Source organism: Microcaecilia unicolor, chromosome 5 (genome assembly GCF_901765095.1).
Source record: "Microcaecilia unicolor chromosome 5, aMicUni1.1, whole genome shotgun sequence".
Classification (NCBI taxonomy): domain Eukaryota; kingdom Metazoa; phylum Chordata; class Amphibia; order Gymnophiona; family Siphonopidae; genus Microcaecilia; species Microcaecilia unicolor.
Window position 1 is genome coordinate 252440329 of NC_044035.1, and position 22454 is coordinate 252462782.

General features: G+C 42.0%; 1 protein-coding gene across 1 annotated transcript in view; it reads left to right on the forward strand.

Annotated features, from left to right (window-relative positions):
* The window catches only part of HGD (homogentisate 1,2-dioxygenase), a 121815-nt gene that overhangs the window by 81540 nt on the left and 17821 nt on the right, over positions 1-22454 (forward strand). The window contains exons 7-11 of the mRNA XM_030203991.1: positions 2243-2277; positions 5324-5403; positions 9232-9331; positions 16728-16852; positions 21425-21529. Of these exons, the coding sequence (XP_030059851.1) occupies positions 2243-2277; positions 5324-5403; positions 9232-9331; positions 16728-16852; positions 21425-21529 (445 nt within the window). The remainder of the gene's footprint in view (positions 1-2242; positions 2278-5323; positions 5404-9231; positions 9332-16727; positions 16853-21424; positions 21530-22454) is intronic.

The window sequence follows — 22454 nt, forward strand, 5'->3', positions numbered from 1 at the left end:
CACCAGCCCTGCCTCCCACCACCGGCTAAGCTTCTGGGGATCCCTTCCTTCTGAGCAGGATTCCTTTATGTTTATCCCATGCTTGTTTGAATTCCGTTATCGTTTTCCTCTCCACCACCTCCCGCGGGAGGGCATTCCAAGCATCCACCACTCTCTCCGTGAAAAAATACTTCCTGACATTTTTCTTGAGTCTGCCCCCCTTCAATCTCATTTCACGTCCTCTCGTTCTACCGCCTTCCCATCTCCGGAAAAGGTTAGTTTGCGGATTAATACCTTTCAAATATTTGAACGTCTGTATCATATCACCCCTGTTTCTCCTTTCCTCCAGGGTATACATGTTCAGGTCAACAAGTCTCTCCTCATACATCTTGTAACGCAAATCCCATACCATTCTCGTAGCTTTTCTTTGCACCGCTTCCATTTTTTTTAACATTCTTCACAAGATACGGCCTCCAAAACTGAACACAATACTCCAGGTGGGGCCTCACCAACGTCTTATACAGGGGTATTAAAACCTCTTTTCTTCTGCTGGTCACACCTCTCTCTATACAGCCTAGCAATCTTCTAGCTACGGCCACCGCCTTGTCACACTGTTTCGTCGCCTTCAGGTCCTCAGATACTATCACCCCAAGATCCCTCTCCCCGTCCGTACATATCAGACTCTCACCGCCTAACACATACGTCTCCCTTGGATTTCTACTCCCTATGTGCATCACTTTGCATTTCTTCGCATTGAATTTTAATTGCCAAACGTTAGACCATTCTTTTAGCTTCCGCAGATCTAGAAGAGTCTGGACCCTTCGCTTCCTCATAACAGGTAAGCAACAGGAAATTGCTCAGAGTAAAAGCTCAATGTGGGGTAGAGAGAGCACCTTGCTAGTGTGCTGCCTCAGTGGCCATTTTGGATCAGCACCTCAAATAAACAATGATAATATCACAGCTGCCGACTTACCAGCTCCAAGTAGGGACATTTTAGGCCAGTCCTGGCTTTGAACTTAAATCTTAAAGCATTGTGATGTTCATTGTCCCTGATTCGACTCACTGGACTTAATGAGTATCGTTCCAGTGTTTTCCAGGTTGTAGGTCTGGTGTGTTGGAGTGTGCTGCCTCTTTCATTCTGGTCTACTATCCAGACAGTGAGTTTCTGGAAAAAGCTGAAGGCATGTATGTTTCAAAAAGCCTTTCCATACTTTTCTACCTAGGTATAGGCAAGTGACTGACGTATGATAGCATGGCAATAACAGGTACAAAGTATACTGATGGATTTTCACATGATTGGCAAGTTAAATGTTACATAAGAACATAAGAATAGTCATTCTGGGGCAGACTGGGGACCATCTAGCCCAGTGTCCTGCTTCCAGCAGTGACCAGTCCGAGTCACAAGTACCTGGCAGAAATTCAATTAGTAGCAACTTTCCATGCTACCAATCCCAGGGCAAGCAGTGGCTTCCCTATGTCTATCTCAATAGCAGACTATGAACTTTTCCTCCAGGAACTTGTCCAAACCTTTTTTAAACCCAGATATGCTAACCGCTGTTATGTAATGTAGCTGTGACTTTTTGTTGTTGGTATTTATTTGTTTTTGTTTATATTATTATTATGTATGTTATTTGTAAGCTGTTAAGAATTGTAGTTTGTGTGGGGTATAAATAAATAAAAATTGAAATCCTTGAAGTCCTGCAGTTTCCATAATGTAGCAGTATAGGGTTGCCAGACTGGTCAAAAATGTCTGTACTGGAACTGGCTGAGTTCGCAGTTATGTACTACTACTACTACTACTATTTAGCATTTTTATAGCACTACAAGGCGTACGCAGCGCTGCACAAACATAGAAGAAAGACAGTCCCTGCTCAAAGAGCTTACAATCTAATAGACAAAAAATAAAGTAAGCAAATCAAATCGATTAATGTGTACAGGAAGGAGGAGAGGAGGGTAGGTGGAGGCGAGTGGTTGCGAGTCAAAAGCAATGTTAAAGAGGTGGGCTTTCAGTCTAGATTTAAAGGTGGCCAAGGATGGGGTAAGACGTAGGGGCTCAAGAAGTTTATTCCAGGCGTAGGGTGCAGTGAGACAGAAGGCGCGAATATCTTTTCTTTCTTGCTTTGAAAATCATCATGATATCTGGAGATCAGTGCGCATAACTATCTATCCCAGTAGTGGTTGCACATATATTTATGATTGTAGAATGTATTGGAATTCTGTATGGATAGATGATGTCATATGAACATATTTTATTGTATTGCAGGTGCTTGTATAATTCAGATGGCGATTTTCTAATTGGTAAGTTTTCGCCTTTAGCACTATGGTCCCGCTTGCTGATTTATTACTAGATTTTACTCCCCTCCTCCTCCCCGATACAGTATTGTTCCCATTCAGACTATTTTACTTTACATCTGTCCATGCTTCTTACAGTAAGAACATTCAAAATCATAGAACAGAAACCTAAAAAATGAGTAGTGATGCCATGTGGAGGGATCAGGCTTTGACTCGTGGCTCAGGGCTTCCATTCTTTAACTCACCACTCAAAGCCTCTGAGAGCTTTGCGCAACAGCACCACCTGGTGCTGGGAGGACGCTTGCCTCCGGATTCTGTATAGGTCGGCCAAATTTGGGCACACAGGGTGGATGTGTGTGCAAATTAATTATTTAATGAGCTGTTAATCAATTAGCATTAATTGGCACTAATTTGGACTTACACACATCTGCACACCCAAAATGTCTTGCACGTAACCTGAAAAGAGGTGTGGCCATGGGAGGGTCATGGGCGGGCCAAGGACATTTCAAAACTTTAGGTGTAGTGTTAGATTTCCTGGTTGCACACCGGGATTTACATCAGGTTTCAGCAGGCATATGTCCTCACACGGGGAATTGGCGCTAAGTGCTATTCTATAAAAGGTGCTTGGCGCAGAGCACCCTTTACAGAATATAAGTTTAGCACAGATCTTTCTGGCACCTATATTTGAGAGTGTTTCAAAATAGTGCCCTCATTAGTCACCATCACACTGTTTTATGTGTGGTTTCAGGGTATGTACCCTTCTTGTCTTCGGTCTTAGAGTATATTTATTTTAATCAATTTGAATCCTTAACAGTTGAGTAAAAAACTTCTAGATCCGTAATAGAGTGGTATAAAGTTCTTTTTCTTAGCTTGTTAATAGTTCATGTCAGCTGAAAGGTAGGGTCGTATAGCAGCTTATATCAGTTTTTATAAAGCTGGAAAAGTAGGGCAATACACCGACATGTGTTTCGCCAACAGGGCTTTTTCAAGGTATATCCATAATACAAAGGAAAAACAACCCAAGAATACAGTCAGACCTTACTTTGCAAAAAACGTTTCTCAATATAGTATTATCTTACTGGTCTATTACCTTTAAGTGCTGTTGTCACTCCACTCCTTAAAAAACCCTCACTTGACCCTACCTGTCCCTCCAACTATCGCCCCATCTCCACTTCTCCCTTTCCTCTCCAAATTACTTGAACGCGTCGTTCACCACCATTGTCTTGACTTCCTTTCTTCTCAACCTATTTTTGACCCACTCCAATCTGGTTTCTGCGCTCTTCACTCTACTGAAACTGCACTTACTGAAGTTTCTAATGACCTGCTGCTGGCTAAATCCAGAGGTCTCTATTCTATCCTTATCCTTCTTGACCTATCTGCTGCTTTCGACACTGTTGATCACACCATACTCCTAGATACGCAAGTAAAAAACGAAATTACCACCCAGGCTACGTGGTAGCCAGGTGGTAACTCCAAATTGACATGTATAGGACACGTGTATGCACCTACACGGCTTAGTAAAAGGGCTCCTTATACATGTAGTGGTGAAATGAACATGTAAGTTATCCTGCCAAGTGGCAACAGGTAAATAGCAGAATGTTCAAAGTTAGACATGCATGCAGTGGAAACTGGGCATTAATCGTCATTCTACATATTTAGATGATTACCGCATGGTTACCACATGAGGCCTTAGCGCTAAGTCAATGGGTGGCAGTAACATAGCATAGTAACATAGTAGATGACGACAGAAAAAGACCTGCACGGTCCATCCAGTCTGCCCAACAAGATAAATTCATATATGCTACTTTTTATTTGTACCTGCCCTCTTCAGGGCACAGACCGTATAAGTCTGGCCAGCACTATCCCCGCCTCCCAACCACCAGCCCCGCCTCCCACCACCAGCTCTGGCACAGACTGTATAAGTCTGCCCAGCACTATCTCCGCCTCCCAACCACCAGCCCCGCCTCCCACCACTGGCTCTGCCACCTAAACTCGGCTAAGCTCCCAAGGATACATTCCTTCTGAACAGGATTCCTTTATGTTTATCCCACGCATGTTTGAATTCTGTTACCGTTTTCATCTCCACCACCTCCCGCGGGAGGGCATTCCAAGTATCCACCACTCTCTCCATGAAAAAGTACTTCCTGACATTTTTCCTGAGTCTGCCCCCCTTCAATCTCATTTCATGTCCTCTCGTTCTACCGCCTTCGCATCTCCGGAAAAGATTCGTTTGCGGATTAATACCTTTCAAATATTTGAATGTCTGTATCATATCACCCCTGTTTCTCCTTTCCTCCAGAGTATACATGTTCAGGTCTGCAAGTCTCCCCTCATGCGTCTTGTAACGCAAATCCCATACCATTCTCGTAGCTTTCCTTTGCACCACTTCAATTATTTTTACATCCTTCGCAAGATACGGCTTCCAAAACTGAACACAATACTCCAGGTGTCTCAGACCCATGATGGACGCACCAATTTTTATTTTGCCACACATCCATTTTCATCAAAAATTTTTAAAAGGCCTTTTTTACGAGGCATGCTGAAAAATGGATCTGTGTGTGCTCAAAACACGCGCTTACACTAGCGCAGCCCATTTTTCAGCGCAGCTTAGTAAAAGGACTCCTAAATATTTTCATTGCTCTCCCCACAGCCTAAACTATGCTCCCTTTTAAAATGTATAACTTGGACCATTTGTACGATTCAAATGACCAAAGCTGTACGTTTATCTGCCGTGCATTAAAAAAAAAAACAAAAGGTACTGATGTGGCCAGCAGCACCGTTGCCAACCACATTATTTTCAAAAGCTTATGGATCGCTTCACCGAATGAATGTCTGTCCAAAGCAGTGTACAATATCAAGAAAAGCTTTTGAATATTAACCTGTGTGTGTCCACAGTACAATCTAGCAGACATAGAGGTGTGGTATAAGAACAGAAGGCAAAGATTTGGGGGAGGGGAGGAGAATATACAGAGAAAGGTAATATCTTCAAAATCTATTTCCAGCTGCTAAAAAATTTCAATAATCGATGAGCCTGTTTTTTTATTTGCTGCAGTGCCTCAGCAAGGGAAACTCCTCATCACAACAGAATTTGGCAAGCTGCTAGTGAAACCCAATGAAATCTGCGTCATTCAGGTGAGAGCTGGGACTTGCTTTACATAAGTACATAAGTATTGCCATACTGGAACAGACCAAAGGTCCATCTAGCCCAGCATCCTGTTTCCAACATTCTTCATTCTATTTTTAGCTCCTCCCACCCCTATCTCCCCACTTTCAATGTCATTCATTCAGGGGGTTTTGCACCTCCTTCTTTAAGACCCACATCTCCATGGTGAATGGTAGTGGCAGCAGATTTGCATTCTATTAGTCAGTGAGAGGGATGGCAGAGGGTAAGAGCAGTGTATATAACTGTCAGCTTCCTGTATTTCCATGCATATCTGCTTGGTTTTCATGGGAAATTGAGTGGTTACACCAGCAAGCAAAGCAAAGTTACTAGCTGGCTATGAGACAGGCGGATCCAGTTCTGATTTGTCTCCCTTGCCTGTATGGATTTGCAGTTTTGATATTTCTAAGGAAGCAGGGCCATGGAGCCCATGCATGAAACAGGGTAAATTCAGGATTGGATTGGTCTGTCTTGAAAAAAAATTGAGAAACCCATGTTGATTGGATGAAACCAATGGTTGGAAATGGATTAGTGAACTGCAACACTGCAAAGTTATAACAACTTGAAAAACAATGGAGCTAGTTGAAGCCTTGGAACTGAGATTGCATGTAGACCAAACTGGCTTCAGAAGGAACTAGTAGGCCATAGTCCTGCAGGCTTTGCATGCTCCTACTGCACCACTGCCCAAACCAGTGTTGTTGAAAGTACTAGGTCAAAGTATTTAAGTAAAAGTAAAAATAAATGTATATTTTAATACTTAAGTAAAAGTACAGTGAAGAACACACTAAGAAATGTACTGAAGTGAAAGTAAAAAAAGTTATTGCCTAATATAATACTTTTTGAGTAGAAAGTAAAAGTACTGCAACTACAATGAGCGCAACTATTGTTCATGTTTTTATCTCAATAACTTTATTGCTCTACAATTCAATCTACCTTGCTTCTAGTAAAGCTAAAATTTGAAAATTATTGTCACTCATGCGAGTGACAGTTAAAAAGGTGTTCAACAACTGCACCAGCAGGACGGGGATTGTTCAGTCTGATAAAAAAAATTCCTTCAGTTCAGGCCAGGCTGCAATATTACTGATGTCTTTTGACCTGGGTCTGCAGGTTTTGATTAAGGGAACAACCTCTGTCTGAAACACTTGACTTCCATATAGCAAAGAATAATTTATCATTATTATTGTTATTATCTGCATTAGAAGTGATGCTATTAATTCTTCACTTGCATTTTCATCTTCATTATCACTGTCATGCTGTCCAATTACAGGGAAGGCTTTCACAAAGTTAGAATCATTTGTCTGTTCTTATTCTAATAATTTTTAGTCTGATGGCAAAGTCTGTTTGAATATCTTTGAGAACTAATGCAAGAACATCAAATGTGTGCAAACCTTTCAATCTTCTTAAGGCCAGACAAAAGATTTTCTCTTTAAAGACTCTGTCAATCTAGTGGACAGTCAGGTCTAATTTAACATTTTCCATGGGATGATCAACAGTCTGTTGTGACACATATGTCTGTTCGCCAAGAATTGCTACCAGCTTCATCTCTTCTTCAAAGTGACCCAAGTCATCATTGATCTGTTTGTTTGGAGACCAGTAGCCAGTTCAACAAACACAGGCTTTACTGTTCTCATAGGCTATATTCCCTGAACAGCAAATTTAAGATGAGTTGATCCTCTATTTGCATGCCGAGGTTTGCAATAGCAAAATCCTGTTCCAGGTTTTGCTGTTTCATTTGGTTTACTGAGGAATCATCATTTACATCTCACTTTTACTTTTACTTTTAACTGCAAGCATCAGATGTAACTAAGTGCTGGTCTCCGGCGCTGCCGCATTGCGTGCCCTCCTCCCTCTTCCCCTCACGTCGGGCACACTCCTTTTAGTGAAATTGAGCATGCTCAGTTTCACTAAAAGGAGCATGCTGGATGTGAGGGGAAGAGAGAGCAGGGCACGCAATGCGGCAGCGTCGGAGACCAGCACTGGCCAAAGTCTTCAGCTGACGGGGGTTGGGGACCCCCACCAGCCAAGATGTTACAGCGGTGGCAATGGGCGGCGGAGGGGGGCAGTGAAGCAGCAGAGGGGGGTGGCGACGGGCCAGCAACCAAAATGTGCCCCCCCACCTTGGGCTCTGAACCTCTCCCACCTCGAGGTCTGGCTACGCCCCTGCTGGGGGAGCCAAGCATTTTCTCTCTCCCCCTTCCCTCCCACCACTGCCGCTGTTTTCAAACTCCTGTTCTCTCCCTCTTCCTTTCAGTTGGTCATGAATGTAGCAATGGGAGAGCATAATGTAGCTGATATCTTAAGGTTCACCACTTTCTCTTCTTCCCTAGCATTGCCTTCCGATGGGCAAATCTTCCTCTCCCCTGTCAAAGAAAAGACATTTGAATCTGATTTTCAGCAGTAGCCTAGCTGTAGCGGATAATGCAGGTAGTTTTCAGTCATAATGATCAGCATTTTCATTCAAACGTCAGCCATGACTTTCAATATATATAGTTAACAGTGCTATCCCTGTAGTCATCAGGTGAATATATGTACTTGCCACTGATTACTGCCATTGCTATTCAGGTAGTTTAGCAGGCCTAAATTAAACGTATGAACTATTCATATAACGTCTGCATATTGCCACTGTAAAAATAGCTTTTGATTGCTTTCTTTGCTTTTCCCTCCCTCTGCCTCCTGACTGTGTAAATAGAGTTGTGGGGTGGTTTGATGTATTTTCGTCATGGCACTGTTCCTTCGGTTTCTGAATATCTATGGACAGCAGAGTAACATATTTACCAGCTGCTGATAAATGTATATCGTTGTTTGAAAATCAACCCAAATGGCTTCAGATCCTCGCAGAGGTACTTGGGTTCTTTCATACTTTAGAAATGTTTTTCTTTGTCCAGCCCAAGCAATGCCTACCATCTTGTAAGTGGTGCAGGCTGTAGAAAGTTGACGATGTGCCTGAAACAGCAACAGAAGGCTGAGAATTCAAGCATAGGGTCTGGGCCATGAGCAGAGGCTAATCCTTACTCTGCCTTTTGCCTGTGAAACTGTACAATAAGGCCCGGTCACTGGGCCCCACTAGAGAGTCATCTGTTACCTTTTCAGTGAAAAAATATTTCCCGATGTTGTTCCGTAAACTGTTTCTTTGGTTTCTGCCAGGTACTTGTGACCTGGCTTGGCCACTGTTGGAAACAGGATACTGGGTTAGATGGTCTGACCCAATATGGCTGCTCTTATGTTCTTATGAGCTTCACATCATGACCCCCTCATTCTGATGCTTGTTTTGTTTTGAAAAGGTTAATTGTTCGGATGTCTGTATCAGAACTTGTTCACCTGTCTATAGTAGTGGATTTAACCCACAAAGCAGACCAAAAGTCCAGAACAATTCATTATTCAAAGAAACCCTGAAAAGCAGTATGGTAGCAGTCTGTCACCTTCCACAGTTCTGCAGTGGCGTGGGGGGGGGGGGGGGGAGGAAGGGGGAGAGAGAAAATGCTTGGCTCCCCCAGTCCACCCCCGGGCCCCCTCCAAAATTAATTTCTGGCTATGCCCCTGCTGGAAATATGCACAGAACTTATAATATTTGCTTTTGCTGACTAGGGGAAGCCCTGCTTTTTATCCCCCATTTCTGTTTTATTAATCCCTGATGCAGCCAATACAGCAAAACATAGCCACGTCGGGTTCCTTTGAATACAGAATTGTTCTGGATTTTTGGTCTGCTTTGTAGACTACTTTTTGCTGCTTTCTGCAGATGTGTGAAGCCTCTTCTTTCTGGCATAGTGGATTTAACCACCTGTCTATATGTTCATGTGCAGCAAGGAATGCGATTCAGCGTAGAGGTATTTGGGGAGACCAGAGGATACATCCTGGAGCTGTTTGGAGTGCATTTTGAGTTACCTGACTTGGGACCTATTGGTAATGATTAATCCCTAACTTTTTTACTTTTATGAATTCATAGTTTGTAAAATGTTTCTTTTAAAAGCTGTCAACTGCATAGGCTGATGAATGAACAAACGAAGAGCAGGGGGGAAGCCAGTTGGCTCTACCAATTTTATTAGAAATATGGGTGGTTTTTCAATAGTGTCCAGACTTTTTTCAAAAATTGTCCAGCAGCCCAACATGTTTCGGCATATGATCGCCTACATCAGGGGTGAATCTATCAATGATCAAAGTGTTGGACAACACATATACACATCCACCTTTATAGGTTATACTGCCTCACTAATAATAGCATGTAGAGCCCAAAATGTAATGATTTATTATATTTAATTGCTTTATATATATTTTATTTTATGCTTTATGTTTGTGTTTGGAGCTTTGTGTGTTATTTGATTACATTTTTTATCATGTAAGCTCTTTTGGAAACCGCCTAGAACTGTATAAGAGTGCGGTCTACAAATTTTTAAATAAATAAATAAACACAATAATACTGAAAAATAGCTTCTCAAGCTTAAATCAGCATGTAGATTAAACAGGCTGTTCAGGCATGCATTGATCACCACTGAACAGTTCTGTCTGATGCCATATTTCCCTGGGCAGGGTCCCACATTTCAGCTGTATACAAGGTTTTACTCAATAATCTTGTAACCCTATGGGTTAAATTATAAAAGATTACGTGGCTCCTTCTAGATCTGGTGTAGAGGCAGTGAGCTGTGCAGTGAGACTGAGTGGTCTGTGTGCATGCGCTGATTGTTACGCATGCTGATGGAACTCTCAGGAGAGTGACAAACAGCTCAGGCTGGCAGTTGGGAGGGAGCTGTATTGGTGAGAACATGTTACTAGGAAAAGACTGGAAGAAAGTTGATGCTGGAGATCATCACCTGAAAGAAAAGGTGCCCACTGTTCAAGGGAGCCAGAGAGAAAACAAAGAGAGCAGCTAAGTGACTGAAACTATTAAAAAAGTGCACATAAGAGAAAATAGTAAAGGAAACCTGAACAATAAATAAGAGATAACTAAAAGAAAAAAAGAGTAGAGGAAAACTTGAAGGTCTCTGGAAATCTGAAAGATAGGAGAAAAGAAACTTTAAAGAATCTAGTGTTTTGTAAAATGGAATGTGCTTAAATGATTTATGTAACTAATATTTATACTCATCTGACAATGCTCTCAGTGTTTCTAGAGACTAAACTGATTTGTGTTGCAAACCTGTAATTGAAAATACCTATGTTAAATTTGCAAGTTGGTAAAATTTCATTAACATTTAAATATAATTCAAATAATAAAATAATATTTTCTTTTTATTGTTAATCTACCTGGTTGGCGTTGAATCATTTTGGGGAAACACTGTGACATATTTGGTACCATCATTGTAACACCTTGCTCCGCCACCAGGGGGTTTACAATCATATTAGCTGCCACACACTGGGCCCTAAAGATGGTTAATAAAAAAAAAGTTATTTCTGTGGATAAAATGGTGCTTTACTCACAGAACTTGGCTTTTTGAAAATTATATTTCACATATGTAGGTAGAAATATACTAAGGTGTGCTAGTGTTTTTAGCGCACACTAAAAATTAATGTGCACGAATGCTGAAGACACCCATAGGAATAATTTTTAGCATTCTAGCTAAAAATTAGCATGTGCTAAAACGCTAGTGTGCCTACAGAGTGGTTAAGTACATAAGTAGTGCCATACTGGGAAAGACCAAAGGTCCATCTAGCCCAGCATCCTGTCACCGACAGTGGCCAATCCAGGTCAAGGGCACCTGGCACGCTCCCCAAACGTAAAAACATTCCAGACAAGTTATACCTAAAAATGAGGAATTTTTCCAGTCCATTTAATAGCGGTCTATGGACTTGTCCTTTAGGAATCTATCTAACCCCTTTTTAAACTCCGTCAAGCTAACCGCCCGTACCACGTTCTCCGGCAATGAATTCCAGAGTCTAATTACACGTTGGGTGAAGAAAAATTTTCTCCGATTCGTTTTAAATTTACCACACTGTAGCTTCAACTCATGCCCTCTAGTCCTAGTATTTTTGGATAGCGTGAACAGTCGCTTCACATCCACCCGATCCATTCCACTCATTATTTTATACACTTCTATCATATCTCCCCTCAGCCGTCTCTTCTCCAAGCTGAAAAGCCCTAGCCTTCTCAGCCTCTCTTCATAGGAAAGTCGTCCCATCCCCACTATCATTTTCGTCGCCCTTCGCTGTACCTTTTCCAATTCTACTATATCTTTTTTGAGATACGGAGACCAGTACTGAACACAATACTCCAGGTGCGGTCGCACCATGGAGCGATACAACGGCATTATAACATCCGCACACCTGGACTCCATACCCTTCTTAATAACACCCAACATTCTATTCGCTTTCCTAGCTGCAGCAGCACACTGAGCAGAAGGTTTCAGCGTATCATCGACGACGACACCCAGATCCCTTTCTTGATCCGTAACTCCTAACGCGGAACCTTGCAAGACGTAGCTATAATTCGGGTTCCTCTTACCCACATGCATCACTTTGCACTTGTCAACATTGAACTTCATCTGCCACTTGCACGCCCATTCTCCCAGTCTCGCAAGGTCCTCCTGTAATCGTTCACATTCCTCCTGCGACTTGACGACCCTGAATAATTTTGTGTCATCGGCGAATTTAATTACCTCACTAGTTATTCCCATCTCTAGGTCATTTATAAATACATTAAAAAGCAACGGACCCAGCACAGACCCCTGCGGGACCCCACTAACTACCCTCCTCCACTGAGAATACTGGCCACGCAATCCTACTCTCTGCTTCCTATCTTTCAACCAGTTCTTAATCCATAATAATACCCTACCTCCGATTCCATGACTCTGCAATTTCTTCAGGAGTCTTTCGTGCGGCACTTTGTCAAACGCCTTCTGAAAATCCAGATATACAATATCAACCGGCTCCCCATTGTCCACATGTTTGCTTACCCCCTCAAAAAAAAAAATGCATTAGATTGGTGAGGCAAGACTTCCCTTCACTAAATCCGTGCTGACTTTGTCTCATCAGTCCATGTTTTTGTATATGCTCTGCAATTTTATTCTTAATAATAGCCTCCACCATCTTGCCCGGCACCGACGTCAGACTCACCGGTCTATAATTTCCCGGATCTCCTCTGGAACCTTTCTTAAAAATCGGAGTAACATTGGCTACCCTCCAGTCTTCCGGTATTACACTCGATTTTAGGGACAGATTGCATATTTCTAACAGTAGCTCCGCAAGTTCATTTTTTAGTTCTATTAATACTCTGGGATGAATACCATCAGGTCCCGGTGATTTACTACTCTTCAGCTTGCTGAACTGACCCATTACATCCTCCAAGGTTACAGAGAATTTGTTTAGTTTCTCCGACTCCCCCGCTTCAAATATTCTTTCCGGCACCGGTGTCCCCCCCAAATCCTCCTCGGTGAAGACCGAAGCAAAGAATTCATTTAATTTCTCCGCTACGGCTTTGTCCTCCTTGATCGCCCCTTTAACACCATTTTCGTCCAGCGGCCCAACCGACTCTTTGGCCGGTTTCCTGCTTTTAATGTATCTAAAAAAGTTTTTACTATGTATTTTTGCTTCCAACGCTAATTTCTTCTCAAAGTCCTTTTTTGCCCTCCTTATCTCCGCTTTGCATTTGGCTTGGCATTCCTTATGATCTATCCTGTTACTTTCAGTTGGTTCTCTTCTCCACTTTCTGAAGGATTGTTTTTTGGCTCTAATGATTTCCTTTATCTTACTGTTTAGCCACGCCGGCTGACGTTTAGTTTATCCTACATTTTGGGGAGGTGTTCCCTGTGGTCAGGATTGGACACGTGGGCTTTCATACTTTCAAAAATACACATGGTGATGGCAGCAGTGTACATACCTTATGTAGGGTTACCATATGTCCGGATTTACCCGGACATGTCCTCTTTTTGACGTCCTTGACCCATAATCGAAAAAAACAAGGATGTCCCTGACAAACACTTGGATGTTTTCACCCGGACCTGTTTTTATTACGACTAAGGCACAAAAAGGTGGCCTAAATGACCAGATGACCACCGGAGAGAATCGGGCATGACCTCCCGTTACTCCCCCAGTGGTCACTAACCCCCCTCCCACCTTCAAAAAACATCTTTCAAAATATGTCGTGCCAGCCTCTATGCCAACCTCAGATGTCATACTCAGGACCATGACAGCGCATGCAGGTCTCTGGAGCAGTTTTAGTGGGTACTGCAGTGCACTTCAGACAGGCAGACACAGGCCCATACCCCCCCACCTGTTACATTTGTGGAGGAAACAGCGAGCTCTGCAAAACCCACTACAAACCCACTGTACCCATATATAGGTGCCCCTTCAACCGTAAGGGCTATGGTAGTGGTGTACAGTTGGGGGTAGTGGGTTTTGGGGGGGGGGGAGTTGGGAGGCTCAGCACACAAGGTAAGGGAGCTATGTACCTGGGAGCAATTTATGAAGTCCACTGCAGTGCCCCCTAGGGTGCCCGGTTAGTGTCCTGGCATTTCAGGGGGACCAGTGCACTAGAAATGCTGACTCCTCCCACGACCAAATGGCTTGCATTTGGTTGTTTCTGACATGGACGTCTTTGGTTTCGAAAATCGCCGAAAATCATAAACAACCATGTCTAGGGACGTCCAAATCTAAGGATGGTGAAGTTTAAGGATTTGGACATCCCTGACGGTATTTTCAAAATGAAAGATGGACGTCCATCTTGTTTCAAAAATACAGGTTTCTCCGCCCCTAGATTTCACTGTTTTGCAAGGACGTCCAAATCGCAACTTGGACGTCCCTTTCGGAAATGCCCCTCCAAAGGTCCATCAAGCCCTGCATCTTGTTTCCAACAATGGCCAAACCAGGTCACAAATACCTGGCAAGATCCCAAAAAAGTACAAAGCATTTTCTACTGCTTATCCCAGAAATAGTGGATTTTCCCCAAGTCCAATTTAATAATGGTCTATGGACTTTTCCTTTAGGAAGTTGTCCAAACCTTTTTTTAAACTCTGCTAAGCTAACTGCCTTTACCACATTCTCTGGCAACAAATTCCAGAGTTTAATTACACATTGAGTGAAGAAAATTTTTCTCTGATTCGTTTTAAATTTACTACTTTGTAGATTCATCGCATGCCCCCTATTCCTAGTATTTTTGGAAAGCGTAAACAGACGCTTCACGTCTACCCATTCAACTCCACTCATTATTTTATAGACCTCTATCATATCTCCCCTCAGCCGCCTTTTCTCCAAGCTGAAGAGCCCTAGCCGCTTTAGCCTTTCCTCATAGGGAAGTCGTCCCATCCCCTTTATCATTTTCGTCGCCCTTCTCTGCACCTTTTCTAATTCCACTATATCTTTTTTGAGATACGGTGACTAGAATTGAACACAATATTCAAGGTGCAGTCGCACCATGGTGCGATACAAAGGCATTATAACATCCTCATTTTTGTTTTCCATTCCTTTCCTAATAATACCTAATATTCTATTTGCTTTCCTAGCCGCAGCAGCACACTGAGCAGAAGGTTTCAACGTATCATCAACGATGACACCTAGATCCCTTTCTTGGTCTGTGATTCCTAACATGGAACCTTGGCATGATGTAGTTATAATTCGGGTTCCTCTTTCCCACATGCATCACTTTGCACTTGCTCACATTAAATGTGATCTGCCATTTAGACGCCCAGTCTCCCAGTCTCGTAAGGTCCTCTTGTAATTCTTCACAATCCTCCTGCATTTAGCGACTTTGAATAACTTTGTGTCAGTTTTTATATAATTTGGAAGTAGAAGGAAGTCTGTGGAAGCCCCTAAGTGCTGGTAGTAAGAGTCGAATATGTGCAAGTCAGAGCAAACCCAGAAGTAAAAGCACCCATTTGCGCCTGCTCCCTGTGTTTAAATGTAAGCCTTCTAAGAAAAAAAAATTGAAATGCTTATATTTATAGGCGCAGAAAACCAATGTGTGCTTCATTTTTGGGTTTGTCAGGCACATATGCACAGGAGCAGAGCATGCACCAAGCATGTTCCCCCCTTTGCTTTTGCTTTTCCAGCGTACATATAATTTGAATACCATTTCCTTTGAACATTGGCAAGCTAGGTTTCAGGTCTGTTGGCTTACCGCGAGAGTTCTGAGCACTGGCCCATAACTGATTATATAAGTGCATAAAGGTGTCTTTTTATTAAGCTGCATTAGGCACTAATGCACGCCTATGCAGCAAAAAAAAAATCCTAATGCAGGAAGCACTATTGCATTCCATATTAGCTAAGGGCTAATGTTTTTTGTATTTTTTTATAGGGGGTGTATCACAGGCAAAGAGTGAGCGTTTACCTCCTACAAAATGTTGCAACATTAGCATACAATCATTAATGAAACAAAATGAAAATTGGGGTTTTTACACCCATGGTAAAAATGGCCTTTGTGCATGGGAATAACCCATATAATAAGAGTGTGCTAAGCCCATTTGTTATTACAGCTTAGTAAATGGCTGTCCTAAATTTATCTACCGAGCTAACCAGGCACCGGTCAGAATATTGGCCAGTTCCTGGTTAACTTCTTCATGATTGCACTTAGTCGGATATTCAGTACCAGAGCCTGGGACATGGCACGGCATTGAATATCCAGGCTTAATTCAGCCCACAGCTGTCAGCAGCTAAAAACTGCCGACTGCCACAGGCCGATTATCAAGCCCTTACATTTACAGTTTATAAACACCTAGGAACTGAAGTGCCTAGGAAAAGTATCTGCTTGTTACATTTGTTTAATTATGACATTTATTTCCCACATTATTCCAAACAAGTTTGAGTTCAATGTGGCTTACAATAAACAGTATTGGATACATAATAATGCATAAGAAAGTAATTTGTTGTAAGAATCCAATTTTACAATGCAGTATCATAAACATACTGGGATAGCTATGGATGTTTAACATTTAGAAAATCTATTATAAATGAGAAATTGTACATGAAGCAAAGAGAAAGTTAATGGTAAATAGAGTAATAACCAATTCAGGTAATAATTAAATGTTTGAGACATGGTTGTTCTTTGTGAGGGTATGTTTGAATAGGAACGATTTGAGGATTTTGTGGAATCTAGTATATTCCTGCATATTTCTCATTTTGGGTGGTAAGGAGTTCCACCATTTGGTTGCTAGGTAAGTGAAGTCTGCAGAGATATTATGTTTGAGATATTATGATGGGGAGTGTATGTTGGGGGGGGGGGGGGGGGGAGACCTTTAATGTGTTTTTGTTCAGTGTGCTGCCTTGTGGAATGAGGAAATGAAAGACATGCTTTGGTGGTCTGGCAGCTACATCAACTGAGTTTCTCATGCACACCTGGTCCGCTGCCCATCAACCTTTGCTTCTTTCCCCATTCCAGGAGCCAATGGGTTGGCTAACCCCCGAGATTTCCTGGTGCCTACAGCCTGGTATGAAGACCGCGAAGTACCCAGTGGTTACACAATCATTAGCAAGTTCCAGGGCAAGCTCTTTGCAGCCCAACAGGTATAAGAATCCTTAGCACTTTCGAAAATCCTCTGTTATGTATTGCACACTTAGGGGATAATTCTATAAAGTGGACACTAACTTTTGCGTAACAAATAAGCACATAAAAAATTAGAATACACTTATCTTTGTCGGCTCAGGATCTGCAAAGGGGGCGTGGCCATGGGAGGGTTATAGGCGGGTCAGGGGCTTTCTCTTAAAATGCATGCAATGTTATAGTGTGGATATGCAATGGAGGTGTGGCCATAAGAGGGGTATGGGTGGGTCAGGGGCTTTCCCTTAAATGCAAGCAGTGTTATAGAACAGTGTGGATCTAAGTGCAACTAGTACGCTGGGATTTACACCTGGTTTCAGTTGGAGTAGCTCCTCATGCCCACAGTTGAGCTTGGATCCTGGTGCTACTCACTATTCTATAAAGGGTGCCGATCCCGGAATGCGCGTTATAGAATACTGTTCAGCACCAATTTTTCTGCATCAAATTCTGAGTGCATTTAATGAATCCAGCACTTAGGGGTCCTTTTACTAAGGTACGCTGAAAAATGGCCTGCACTGGTGTAGACACATGTATTGGATGAGTGCAGATCCATTTTTCAGTGCACCTGCAAGAAAGGCCTTTTTTTGGGCCGAAAATAGACATGCGGCAAAACAAAATTGGTGTGCGTCCATTTTGGGCCTGAGACCTTACCTTATCCATTAACTTAGCGGTAAGGTCACACGCATTAACCAGGTGGTAATTGTCAGCTCGCGTACACTGCCGATTACAGCCCGGTTAGTGCCATTCAGTAAAAAATAAAAAATATTTTCTGCTGCACCTATCGGACATGCGTAAAAAATGGAATTACTGCCCGGGGCTCACAGTAGCCGGGCAGTAGCTCCAAACTGATGCACGTTGGACATGTGTAGGCGCCTACGCATCTTAATAAAAGGGCCCCTTAGGAAGTAATTCTGTCAAGTGGGGTTTAACATTTATGTACTCATCACATATATGTTTAAAATAATGGCATATATTCCATTCATTCCATTCCATTTCCAGCTCTTATATCCCGCTTAATCCAATTGGAATCAAAGCAGGTTACACTAAGATTCAGATACCAATATTAGACCCATACATTCAGAAATATTTTTTAAACACTAAAGTTTTCAAAGGCTGTCTAAATTGATAATATGAATCAATGATCCGAATTTGTACAGGAATATTGTTCCATAATTTAGCTGCAATGTAACGAGTTGACGAATGAACTTTTGGAAAGGTTAACAAAGTCATATGATCCAAAGGGCAGCCCTATCATCTATGAATAATCTTATTGAATTACCTCCTCGTAATGCTGTTTCATCATCTAGAGAATATCTTGTCTTACATTTCCCTATCTGTAAGAATGTGATATAAAAAACAATTCACTCTGCTAATTACTCCACCAAGGCACCAAAATTTGGAATTCTCTTCCTAAATCAATCAAGTTTACAGATGATTACCTAACCTTTAGAAGTCTTCAGTCTGGCCTTTCTGAATACAAAGAACTGTATTTTAATTTTACCTACACCCTTTTCTTAAATCTAGTCCTGCCTAATTATGCTCTCACCTATCCACCCTTAATTATTTGTTTGTCCTTGAGATAGTCTAAATCCCTGGTTACTTACTGCACATGAATTAATTTGCTTCTAGAACTTATTGTAATTTGTGTTATAATCTGTACATTATTATGTTTTATTCACTTTATTGTTTGTTTGTAAGCCACATTGAACTTGAGTCTATTGTGGGCTAATGTGGGGTATAAATGTCATGAATGAATGAATGAATAAATAAATAAATGTCAAAATTCTGACCATGTGCTATTCTGTAAATATGATGAATCACTTAAAAGGGCACTAAAGTTTCACAGTTTGGAATAAATAAGTAAACCTCAAACCCACATATCCAAACCGTTAAAAAATTATTTTCAAAGTCTCATTGTAGATATAGCCTAAGTCATGTTCACTTGAACGTAAAGTCATCTTTTTGAATGACCATCAGATGAGGTTCATAAAGGTGCTAACAGACCATTTCACCAGTGTGCTCCAGACCGCTATAATCTTCATTTGGTCATTTCTTATTTTCTTGTTTTAAAGCAATATTCTTCAAACCTTCAAGTCTCTTACATCTCACTTTAAACTTGTCTTTTGTATTACTGTATCACAGCATATAGAATTTCCTATGTGCAAACTACACACGTCTTTGAAAGATGAACAGATCAAAGCCGACATGCATGTTTTGCCGCAATCAGCTTCAGAGCTGGTCTTCTGAAAAGAAGCAGCAATGTTTCAAATTTGTGCAACAAAAAGAAAAATATAATCACATCCATTAAACAGAGCCACTAATAACTCATGTGAACAGAGTTCTTCCACATTCAAGCATATCTCTATAGCAGGGGTAGGCAACTCCGGTCCTCGAGAGCCGCAGGCAGGTCAGGTTTTCAGGATATCCACAATGAATATGCAGGAGATAGATTTGCCTACCATGGAGGCAGTGCTTGCAAATCTATCTCCTGCATATTCATTGTGGATATCCTGAAAACCTGATCTGCCTATGGCTCTCGAGGACTGGCGTTGCCTACCCCTGCTCTATAGGATCAATCTTCAAGATGGCCGCTATGCCCCGGATTCTATATAGCACACCTAGAGATCTGCACCAAAATCCAAGCATAATCTGTAACAACACATGTAACTTAATTGGCTTAACAAACCATTCAGCGTTGATAACAGCACTTAACAAGCAATAACGAACACTAATTGGCAATAATTAGAATTTACACGCACAACTCACTAAGCATAGTCTGTAACGCAGTGAGCCCAACTTCTAACACTTGCAGCCAAAAAGGGGCATGGTTATGGGTGGGGAAATAGGCGTTTCATGGGTGTTCTGAAATTTACACGCATAGTTATAGAATATGGCCCAGTGTGCCTAAATCTACGCACCGGGATTTACGCCATTTTCATTGGTGTAAATGGATGTGCATTGTTTTAGGCACTGGGATATTAACTAAACGTAATTCTATATACCGTGCCTAAATCTAGGCACCACTTACAGAATATACTTAAGTGGAAAATGTTTTCTGCACAGATGTTTTAGGTGTCATATATAGAATCCCACCTATAGCTTTTATACAAACACTCACTGAAAATAGGTGCATATCTTACATAGCACACACTTTACAGGTGGGTGCATACATAGGTGGAATCTAGTGAAGCATGGGTGGGACTCACATGCATGTAAACTATAAATATGCACGTAACTTATAGCATGCTATAAATTGCATGCATAAGTATCAATCCCACCTATGCTCCACCCAGACTTTGTCCATGTGTGTGACTGTCTATGGGGTCCTTTTACTAAGCTGTGGGAAAAAGGGCCCTGTGCTGGTGGCAGGGGCTGTTTTTCCCGCGCACCAGGGCCCTTTTTCCCACAGCCACTAAAAACCCGAAAAAAATGGCCACGTGGTGAGAACTCTCACCGCATGGCCATGCTGTGGGGAGACCTTACCGCCACTCATTGAATTGGCGATAATAGCTTCGGCACTAACCCGGCAGTAACCGGGCAGCGCTTAGCAATGCCCAATTACCACCATGTTACCGCCATGCTAGCCATTTCCAGGAGTTTTCTTTTTCCCCCATAAATGGCACCATACTCGGAGTGGGACTACAGCTGGTGGCCGCGTTGGGCCGGCGGTAGTCCCAAAAGAGCGAGCGGTAAGCTTGCGTTGGGCTTACCGATGCTCTGTAAGAGGGCCTCTATTTGTGCTATGTAAGATATGCATGCATTTACAGAATATTCTTAAGCGGTTTTCAGCATTCACGCATATGTGTACACGCATACATACACGTATTTGGTGCATAAATATTAGTGCCTTATTTATAGAATTGCCCACTTACCATGTGAATATGTGTGGGATGTGAGCTGCCCTTTCTAGAAATGCAGGAATATTTTTACTTACATTTATCTGGAGCTGCAACGTTGGCATCAACTTAACAGTTGCGTTCATCCAAAACAGTAAGAAGCCATGAAAACACTTCAGGCTTCAGTGATTTTTACTTGAACAAACCAGGCTACCTTCATTGCTTTGAGTTTCATAAAAACTAAGCCATTCTCGGTCTGCTCCAATCTGACGTCTGCCCTCTCCATTCCACTGAGATGGCCTTTGCTAAGGTTTCTACTAACTTCTTCAGGGCGAAGGCTAGAGGTTATTACTCCATCCTCATCCTCCTTGACCTATCTGCTGATTTTGATATTGTTGGTACAGTCTACTCCTTGATACTCTGTCCTTGCTTAAACTCCTTGATTAGATTCCTTGAGGTTTCTATCTTGGTTCACCTGTTATCTCTTTCATTATACCTGTGAAGGCACATTTTAGATACTTTGTTTATATGCTGAACTATTTCCACCAAGTCAGAGGGTGAGAGGTGTTGAGTTCCTTTCATTTCACATACCTAATAACAGTTTTAAACGTTTTATTTTGAGATCAGTATATTTTTATTTGCTTTAATAAAAAGCAGAGCAAGTTAAAATTACTAAAATCTTCTTTCTGTTGGTTTTTATAGCATTTCTCCCCATTCAATGTTGTGGCCTGGCATGGGAACTACACACCATATAAATACAACCTGGAGAACTTCATGGTTATTAACTGTGTTGCTTTCGATCATGCTGTAAGTTCTAATAACTTATTTGAGCAGGGACTGGGCCTCCAGTCCACACGTATTAGTAAAATGAACATGGTGTTGTACATGAAAGAGCAGCAGAAGCTAGAGCTAAGGAGAATTCAGTAAAGATGGAAAATGAAGGCACTGAAGGTCAAAAGGTAGTGGCAAGGAAAAGAGATGACTAGACAAGGGCAATGGACTGGGTGGACCGAATCTGAGAACTACTAATTATGTCACTATGATAAAGCCTTAGGTTTCAGCAGTTACATGTCTGGAGATAGCAGTGAGATTTGGAAACCAATTGCCCCTCAGAAGAGCAGGATACTGGCTGCTATTGGTATCTGTTCTGAGTAGACAGAAAAAAGTGAGGTAGTTCTTTACCATAACATTATGTCTAGAAGAGGTTCCTGAGTGAATCCTCCATTTCAGAACAGACTGCTACATCAGTAGGAACTGCAAACTTCCAAAACGGGAAATGTCTGTAGACAACACGAAGACGTGGAAAACATTTAGAGTTGCTGCAGATGAGAAGTGACCATGTTGAAAGAGATCAGGACAGTCATGAGCAGTAAACTTGACGCTGCAGTAAAGCTGACTGCAGCTGACATTGGAGACTACTGCTTTACTCACTGCAGTGTTGAATCTAGGGACAGTTCAAGGTCAAGTTCTGTATTTATTTGATTATACTGCCTTAGGGTCATGCTATCAAGGTGGTTTATAATTCACAAAGTAACATAAATATTTGTGAGGGAGTGAGGGGTATAATGGCAGGTGTTCCAAGGAACACTCCGTCACTGGTGTTGAAGTTAAACCACCATACAGCAAGTGGTGCTATTATGCTGTCAGAGGGGTGGGGCTCAGGCAAGGAGGTGGTTAAATCCCCTGTGGCAGAACAGTTCTGAGAGGCCCCAAGGGAGGAGCTCTCCAGGGG